Genomic DNA, 9855 nt, shown 5'->3' on the forward strand with positions numbered 1-9855 from the left:
AAGAGAGAGAGAGAGAGAGAGAGAGAGAGAGAGAGAGAGAGAAAGTGAGAGAGAGAATGATAAAATAATATGCTTGTAACATGTATTCTGGGTAGTAGTGCGAACTTACCAAAATCTAAAATAACAGTCTAAGATACAGTGTATAGACATCTCTTCGTTTCATTTAGTAAAATTTGTTTAAGTCACCTCACCAGTCTCTATGTGGAGCTGTTGCTTACAAACTGGACTTAAAACGCTGAAGTTTGAGACTGGAATGACCTATTTCCTCATTTTGGAACGTGTGTGTGTGTATGTGTGTGTGTGTGTGTGTGTGTGTGTGTGTGTGTGTGTGTGTGTGTGTGTGTGTGCGCGCGCGCGTGTGTTGTTGTTGTTGATGGGTTTTTTTGGAAGGGGGGTATACATGGTCATACATAGTAAGTGCCACCACTTTAGTTTTACCTGACTCATTGAATCATTTCCCTACAGCTAGAGAAACCTCCTCTGAAGCTGCTAATCTGCACGACACTGGCGTGAAGGTGGTCAGTGTCGGGGTAGGGGCCGGCATCGACGAGGGAGAGCTGAAGGCCATCGCGTCCAAGAGTGACTTGGCTTTCTCAGCACCAGACTTCACTGCCCTGGAGAACATCGAGCAGCAAATATCTGCCTCGGCGTGTGGAGCAGTCGATGGTTAAGATCGGGACAGCTCATACTGCAACCAGTGGGGGTGCCATTCGTAAAATCCCTGTCCTTCAACAACCTGTGGTTCCATTTATAAAAGACCTATTGTACATATAGAATAAACGGTGGTACCATTAGTAAAATACACATCGTTCAGCAACCAATGCTACCGATAGTAAAAGTCATATCGTTCAGCAACCAGTTGTGCCCTTTAGTAAAAGACCTATCTTCCAAGAAATTGTGCAACCATTAGTAAAAGACCTATCGTACGTGTACAACAACCAGCGGTACCAAAAGTAAACGATTCATCGTTCAGCAACCAGTGATACCTTTAGTAAAAGACTCATGCAACAACAAACAGTGGTACCCTCAGTAAAAGACCTGTCGTTCAGCAAACAGTCGTACCATTATTAAAACACCTATCGTTCAGCACCCAGTGCTACCTCTAGTAAAAGTCTTATCTTACAATAAGCAGCTGTACTATTAGAAAAAAAAAACTTACGGTATCATAAAACAAATTATGGTGCAGCCATAGTAGTAGGAGTAGAAAACGGCCTATCGGCATGGTGCGAGTCTTGTGTCATTGCATACAGATTCCCATGTATTTTCGAATGGTACAAATAAATTATTAGTTCAGCATAAATCAAACAGAGTCGGCTTTCTTAAAATTTCTGTTGTCATTCCACTTTGTTTTAAGTTTGTGTTTGGTCCGCTAGGTTTCGGTATGTTTGGTCTGGGTTAGTTTTTGCTTTCTATTTTTGTTCGGGTCGGGTGTGTGTGTGGGGGGGGGGGGTTCTATCTGTTCAGCTGGTTCGACTGTCCGGGCTTGGTTTGTATTCTAAGTTTTCTTTAAATTGCTATGGATTTATTGGTTTTAAAGGTAGCTCGAATTGAATTTGTTTGTTTGGTGTTTAGTGTGTTGTATTTTTGTGTGGTGGGCAGTAGCGTGGAATGAGAAGATTGGATTCGGCAGGGGGTTTTTTGTTGTTGGATTTACCCTTTCACTTCAAGCCCAATTGGAATCAGTATAATATTATTATGTCATATCAAAATGGGACTTAATGACTTCCCAAAAAGGCACTATACTGAGAAGGACTTGTCAGTATGTTAGTGTTTTAGCGCTTATAAATGGCTGCTTGCACTGTATGCTTCCTAGGAAATTGAGGTTGTTTATCATCATCATCATCATCATCATCATCATCATCATCATCATCATCATCATCATTGTATACAGCAGAAGAGTAAAAAAAGGTTGAGACTTGGTATTGTTACAAAAACATTTAATGACATTATCATCATCATCACCATCATCATCATCAGCAGCAGCAGCAAAAAGATTTTTTAAAACGGTGGAGACTTGAAAGATTTTCAAAAAGTAATTTTAATGTTCAACGTTTCACTGTCTTGTGGCTTCATCAGGAACATAACAAAAAATAATATATGTGATTAGGTTAGCACTACACTATGGAAACACATACGTCACAGCCACAATGCTCAATGGTGCGCGCGAGAAACATACATCGGAAAGGCCAAAGAAAGGAGAATGCGATGGTAAGAAGTGGCATGGATATAATAGTATTGCGTATAGGTGCCGTCATATCATAATAATATTATTGTTATGTTATTGTAAAGATAATTGGTAGTAGTAGTAGTAGTAGTGTTCAAAAAGTGTTATTTTAGAGCGTGTCTCTACCAAAACCGAATACTGACACTGGCAAGTGGCTGGCCCCTTGTGTGTGATTCCATGATCTACATGTTAGATCCTGTACTTTTTTCGTGAATTACGCGCCTTTAGGGTTAAAACGGCCAGTCTATGGATGGGTTGACGCACGCCTTTATTTTTTAAATTTTTGTGGTTGTTTATTTGCTGTTCTAATTTTGATTTCATTCCGTTGTGAAACTTTTATTTTTCACGTTTTTACACTCTGTGTGGCTACAAATGATATTCTGGATGCTTAAAACAGAGCATAAGAATTTCTGGTGTTTTAGATTAAGTTACCTCTATCAACATATTGCTATATACATCGTCACAGAGAGTTGAAAGCTTCCAAATCAATGGCAACTTTTTTGGCAACTTTTGCCATTTTTGTGGCAACTTTTGGCAACTTTTGGACAAAAAAATGGTAACAAACGCAGATGCTAGCTACGTTTTTGACATCATCATCATCATCATCATCATCATCCTCATCATCATCATCATCATCATCATCATCATCATCATCATCATCATCATCATCGTCATCATCATCATCGTCATTATCATAAGAGTATATCGTCAAAATAATTATTATTCTAAAAAGGGGTTCTACAGAAAGTACTACACTAACACATTCTATTTATAAATTACAAATGTTTGGCATCGAATCAGAACACCGGGCAGAAAAGAGATGTTCATTTTCAATGTTCCAGTTAATATTAGAATGACCAACTGTCTAGGCCAGAGGCTTCACCCGATGAAAAAGACGTGTGCGCAATTGAAGGGGTCAAGTGAAAAGAGGATACGGCCATTTTTATAAGTTTAGAAAGGAAAAAAATTCGGCTTAATCTCTAAACTAACACCAGTCCTTCTAGAGTACCCCCAGGAGATCAATCAAGCGAACAAACTAATTAAGTCATCCCCAAAGTGCATTTCTGTAACTGCAAATCAAATTTTCTAATTAAGAACGTGGACAGTTGGTGGGTGCTCTAGTATGGTGTGCTCCTTCTTTTCTATCAAACATTTATCGTTGTTAACTTTCCTATTCCTTTTCTTTTGTTGTTTGTTACTCTCATGTAACGCTTCTAATCTTCGGCACTTAAAACGTGACCTAATTGTATTGCAAGTGCCGTAAAAGTCTAATTAAAATAAAACTAAGAACAAGCCAAATCCATCATAGAATAGAGCCTACAAAAGGTTAAGTCGTGGTAGAATTAAAGTGACTTAGGTAGTTTTTCACATGATCCCATCAATTGTGAATGTTTTGCGTTCCTATCGACACAGTATAAATCATTTGGGAGGCGGGCTCCTTCTTCTACGCCTGTCGGGGTCAACGCGGATTGAGAGAAGTACAACATCCAAGGAGACGAGTCTACACGAGAGAACTTCCTCATCCGGGAATCGAACTCATGTCTTCTGTATGCGACAGCACAGGGTCGTTTAAAGCTACACTATAGACGTCAGTTTTGAAAAATAGGAGAATTCCATGCCCCCCCTCCCCCCTCCCGAAAAAAGCCTAAATAAATAAATAAATAAATAAATAAATACATAAATACATAAATACATAAATAAATAAAGAATGAATATATCCCAAAAAGGATGGCGGTTTTGGGAGGAGGGGTTGAAGTAGATATTTTTTACGGCCCCATCGACACAACTTAGGACATTCAGGGGGCGGGATTCGACCTTGCCTGTCAGGGCCAACTTTTAGTGAGTAATGCTCAGCATCCCAACAGAAAAACAAATAGCCTACATGTGTTATTATTTGATAAATTAACTTCCCCTGGAAAGAATCAAAATAATTCATGCACTTGGTGTGCAACAGCGAAAAAAACCAGCTAAAGCACCACAGACCCAAGCATTAGGTGTGGTAAACTGGTATGACAAAATTCCAAGCTCATTTTAAACCATCGAGTTACTCAAATCGCTCTGAAGTCTTACTTGGATTGCGAATTGTAAAGTTGTGCAACTAATGACACAATTCAAATGATTATCTACCAGGCGAACTGCATGGACCCAGCCTGTCAGGGCCAGCCAAGGCTGAGATTGAGATGAATGCATCGTCTCAGCAGAAACTTCGATATACTCGATAAAAATTCTTCCCACTCGGGGATTGAAATCGGGTCTTCTGCGTGGCATGGCGAGGCGGCTAAGACGCCGGTAGACCTACTACCTCATGTACTGGGTGTGTCTGTACACAAAACCCTCTCTCCTCGTCACGAGCAGCTTTTGCAGCAAATCTTAGCCTGACGTTTTTCTTTTTACCAAACAGTCAATGAAACCATTTACTTACTTTCCAAGTATGCATTTTTTCTCTAATTTGCCGTGACGAAATTAGCTTCTTTATACGTTTATCATGATGTCGAGAAAAAGTGCTTCTCGAAATTTTGATAGAAGTGCACCTAGATCTAGGTATGAGAAAACACTACCTAAAAAAAAATAAAAGGAAAAAAAGAAGAAAGAAGTTTTCTCAAAATTGTGATAGAAGTGCACCTAGGTATAAGAAAACACTTCCTAAAAATATAAAAAAAAGAAAAGAAAAGGGGAAAAAAAAGATTTTTTTTTTCTGAAATGACAAAATAAGAAGGTTGGTCCCAAATTCTCAAAGTTAAAATCAAACAGATTTTGATCTTTAAATGCACTGTCTAACGTGGGATTTCTCTAGGGTCAATTTTAGGTAATGTTCCCTCCATCATTCTTTTCAACTTTTTGTAGCAGGTATATTATCTCGACCTCCTTTTGCTTTCTTTACTACTTTACAATTTACAGCGAGTGCGACAAAAATACTCGGTACATCTTCATTTTGCCTTCTTTACTACTTTACAATTTACAGTGAGTGTGAACTGACTGACACATTGTTTTCATCGCTGAAATGACAAATAGGCTACACTTTATACGTCCTAAAAGAAAAAAGCAAGAAAGAGATTATCTGAAATGACAAAAAAGGACGCTGGTCCCAAATTCTCAAAGTTTAAATCAAACAGATTTTGTTCTTTACATACACGGTCTAACATGGAGTTTATTTTCTCTAGTGTCAATTTAAGGTAATCTTCCCTCCATTATTCTTTTCAATTCTTTGTAACAAGTATATTATTATTATCTCGACCTCCTTTTGCTTTCTTTCCTAATTTACAATTTATAGCGAGTGTGAACCAAAATACTTGGTGCATCTTCTTACTCCGCATGATGGAGCAATTTTGGGTAATCTATGGTTCTTTGAGTGCAGACTCCACTGATGACAACCATTAAAAAGAGTCTTGGAGAAAGAGCTGGCTCATGGGCAAACACAAGGATACAGGGGAATTCGCTGTACAAATAAATGACGTAGGTTTTGGGGGGATTGGGAGCGGGGGGTCGATTGTTCAAATGTTATAACAGTACAGGGTTTTGGTTTTTCTCTACTGTAACATTAACGGTAAGGAAGCCTCTCTCTGCTACGCTATTGAGATCTGTTTCACTTTTACGAAGAAATCGTTATTAATTTATGCCGAATAGTTTATTATATCTGTGGATTTTACTTTTATGTTTTCTAATCTCAAATAAGATATTTCTATATAGCATTTAGCCTGCTCCTTTACCCTGAATTCTCGTTTAAGGTCATAGTTCAAGGAAAGTTAAATAGACTTTGTCTTCCAAGATTAAAATGGAATGAGAACTGATTTCAGATTAGTGAACAAAATTCGGTCCTTATTCGGAACGAGAGAACGTTCGCAGCACTGTTTTTTTCTAAAAGAGGTAGTGGGGGGGGGGGGGTCCTGGGGTGCAAAGTCAACTGATTACAGTCATCAATAAGATTGGAACAAGTATTTGCACTGTCCTACTGGAGGTAATTACTTGTGGAATTTGATCTTAATCCCTGGCAAACTGATAAGCGGTAGAAACTATTTAAACCCTCAAATCGTGGATGTGTTGTTGATAAATCACCTGGTAAAAGAATATTATTAAAGGACTAGCTTGTAAAGGTTTGGGTAAAATAGTCACCAGATAACATTGGACTAGCTAGTGAAGATTTGGGTAATAAAGTCAGCTGAGGTGGATTTTTTCTTCATTTTTTATTACTTTTCATGTAGGTGTTTTTACGCCCCCGTCGACACAATTTAGATCATCCAGGAGGCGGGGCTTCCGACCCTTCCTATCAGAGTCTGGGCTGAGAGGGATACAACACTCCAGAAGAAAGATTGAGATACTCGATAAAAATTCTCGCCATTTGAGAATTAAAATCTAGTCTCTTACGTGCGATAGCGAAGCACCTGCTTAACGCTACACTACAGACGCCTGTAGTCATCTGGTAACATGGGACTATCTTGTGAGAATTTGGGTAACAAAATCACCTGGTAACATAAGACTATCTGGGAGAATTTGGATAATAAAGTCACCTGGTAAGATAGAAGACTATCTTATGAAGATTTTGGCAACAAAATTACCTGGTAGCAGAAGATCAGCAGGAAAAGAAAAAGCCTTTCAACTTATTACATTTTTGTCTTCACGTAGTTGTATCTAAGACTCAGACTTCGCTCAAGAGATTTATGGTTCAAACCCTGTCACTGCGTCATTGCTGAAGAAGAATGAACACCCCGAATATGACCACGGACATGAGTACCCTGACCACTGACCTGACCCCTGACCTGACCTCGACCACGGACTCTCAAGATTCCATTCTGACACCACATCAATACAACGCTATCAAGTGGTCACTTGTGGCCCTACAGGTGCTGGTTTGTCTTTTCGGTCTCGTCACCAATATCGTCAACATCATCGTCTTCGGCAAAATGGGCGTAGCTGAGAGCGCCGTTTCTCTCACCTTGTTTTCCCTGGCTGTGGCAGATCTGGGTTTCCTTGTAACCTACTTCATCTTCCTTCTTATCACGGTAGCTTTAGCCTTCGAGTTAGACTTGATCTACCACCAAAGCTTATCTATATCAGTATGGTCGTTCTTGTATAAAATCTCCACGGCTATAACGGTCTACTTGTCTTTACAGAAAATGTTTTGCGTTGCGATACCTTTCACTTTTAAGAACGTGTTCACTTTGAGACGAACAGTGGAAGTGTTAATGTTGACAACTGTAATCATAGCAGGTTTCTATGTGCCTATGTTTGCATCTTATTACATAGGGGAGTTCAAGGATCCTCTCAACAACACGACAAGGCGTGCCTTGGCTCAAAGCCCAAGTTACCGAGGCTACAGGGACATACAAGAGATCGCCATGGAGTACGTATTGCCGTTCTCAGCTCAGATCATCGTAATCATCTGTCTGGTCGTCCTCGTCACCAAGCTTTCCAGGGCGTCCAACTTCCGGCGACGCAATGCCACTACGAAAACAACCGATGAGGATTCGGCAAATTCCGGAGCTTCAGGGCTGTCTGGAAAAGAACTACAGGTTAGTAAGGGGGCATACTAATGACAGAGAGAGAAAGGTTTGAGACCCATGGGAGGTTGGGGTGCGTCTGACGCAACAAATAATGACAGTATGCGTGACTGACGTTCCAATAATAGAATGTGTGACTGACGTGACAAACGACTGTATTTGTAACAGAAAAAACAAACGATAGCACGAACAATTAACGTGACAAATAATAGCATGTGTGACTGACGTGACCATTGATAGAATGTGTGACAGACGTAAAACATTAAAACTCTTTGTGTGGCTGATGAGACACAGGATAGTATGTGCTTCCCGGGAAGCTGAGAATGTTTCGGAATGTTCTATGGTCTGCTGGGGTAATAATATAGTGTAAAGCGCATAGAGCCTACTGCTGAACGGGGATATGCGCTAAACAAATGCTATCTATTATTATTATTGTGTGTCTGATGAGACACATAATAATGCTAGAATGTGTGGCTGACGTAACACATTATAAAAGTACGAGTAGCCGATGAGAAAAACAATACATGCAGTTTTCTAACTGACGTAAAAGACAGTGTGTAAAGGGTGTGTCTCAAATAACTAATTCCCCACATTTGTCCACCTCGTCATGTTCAGTTGCTTTGCCTGCTGATAGATCAGCAGCAGCTGCCAATGCAATACTTTCGTCCACTTGGTCAAAATCCGTTGTTTCAACTGCTGTAGGTTAAGCTGCATGTACCAGTATACTGCCTTCTGCCACATTTTCACCGACTGCAGGTCCCTTTGCATCAGAGCTTTTGAACAGATGCAAAATATTATGATTTATAGTCTCAGGGCTGACTGACAAAAACTGGTTGAAACTCGTTCAGCGAATTTAGCGGAAACGGGATGCTTTGCCCTGATTTAAAAAAAAAAAATCTTTCTGAACGTAGCACGATAGGTCTACGTCGGCTGCCGGGATCTCAGCCAAGTAGGTAATGAGAAAAAAAATCGTACGTTTTAGAACTTTTTTTTTCGAAGTTACAAGAAGATTTCTTAAACATTGAAGAAAAAGGGGCCTTATAAACACAGTGATCTGAAGACAAATTTTTCTAACCAAGTGGCCCACTTTGTCCTTTCAGTACCGGCCAACTTTGTCCCTTCGGCACCGGCCCAGGGGGCATTGCCCAAATGCCCATAGGCCAGTCCGCCCCTGGCTCTCAAACATTTTGTTCTCTTTGGGTTGTGACTTGAGTTCACAGTACTGGCGTTAGTTGACCTTCTTCTACTGGTTTTTCTTTCTTTCTGGCGTTTTTGTTTGTTTCGGTTTATTGCTGTTGTTGTTGGTTGGTTGCTTTTTTTTCGTTGTTTTTGTTTTTGTTTAGGCAGTGCAAGCTGTGGTTCTGGTATCCGCCATGTTCGTGACCTGTAACCTGCCTCCCATGTGTTCTACGTTGGCCATGATGGTGGAACCCGAGTACTATCAGTTTGGCTCTTACTTCAGGTACACAGATGTTGTCTCTACTTGTCGTGTGTGTGTGAATGTGTGTGTGTGTGTGTGTGTGTGTGTGTGTGTGTGTGTGTGTGTGTGTGTATAGGCGTGTGTGTACGTGTGTATAAGCGTGTGTGTGTGTGTGTGTATGTGTGTGTGTGTGTGTGTGTTTGTGTGTGTGTGGGAGAGAGAGAGAGAGATAGAGGGGGGGATTCTCTATGGTGTAAGAACTTGGGTTGAGAATGAGTGTATGTGTACGTTTGTGAGTGTATGTGTGTGTATTTGTGTATGCGTGCGTGCATGCGTGCGTGCGTGTGTGCATGTGTGTATGAGTGTGTGTGTTGGTGTGTGTGTGTGTGTGTGTGAGAGAGAGAGAGAGAGAGAGAGAGAGAGAGACAGACAGACAGACAGACAGACAGACAGACAGACAGACAGAGAGAGAGAGAGAGAGAGAGAGAGATTCTCAATACTCCTCCATGTGAGTAAGCAAGTGTGTGCATAAATGTGTGTTTCTCTGCGAGTGGGTGAGTCAGCAAACTGCTGCGTGCACACGTATTTGCTTTATGACACGTCGTAAGATCTGGAGCAGTTTTCAAAACCAATAAGAAAGAGCGTGAACAAGAGAAGAGAGAGGAATGAATAAAGAGACAGAGGGAGGGATAAATAGAAAGTGCTAAAATGAAAGA

The 9855-nt window shown here is 40.4% G+C and overlaps 2 protein-coding genes across 2 annotated transcripts in view; both read left to right on the plus strand.

Annotated features, from left to right (window-relative positions):
* The window catches only part of LOC106010968 (collagen alpha-1(XII) chain), a 10627-nt gene extending 9332 nt beyond the window's left edge, over positions 1–1295 (plus strand). The window contains exon 9 of the mRNA XM_013088711.2: positions 466–1295. Within this exon, the coding sequence (XP_012944165.2) occupies positions 466–671 (206 nt within the window). The 3' untranslated portion in view covers positions 672–1295. The remainder of the gene's footprint in view (positions 1–465) is intronic.
* Positions 1296–6933: 5638 nt separating this feature from the next.
* Positions 6934–9855, plus strand: part of LOC101851448 — a 4004-nt gene continuing 1082 nt past the window's right edge. The window contains exons 1-2 of the mRNA XM_005109604.1: positions 6934–7731; positions 9063–9181. Coding sequence (XP_005109661.1) covers positions 6934–7731; positions 9063–9181 — 917 coding nt within the window. The remainder of the gene's footprint in view (positions 7732–9062; positions 9182–9855) is intronic.

Source organism: Aplysia californica, unplaced genomic scaffold (assembly GCF_000002075.1).
Source record: "Aplysia californica isolate F4 #8 unplaced genomic scaffold, AplCal3.0 scaffold00795, whole genome shotgun sequence".
Taxonomy (NCBI): Eukaryota; Metazoa; Mollusca; class Gastropoda; order Aplysiida; family Aplysiidae; genus Aplysia; species Aplysia californica.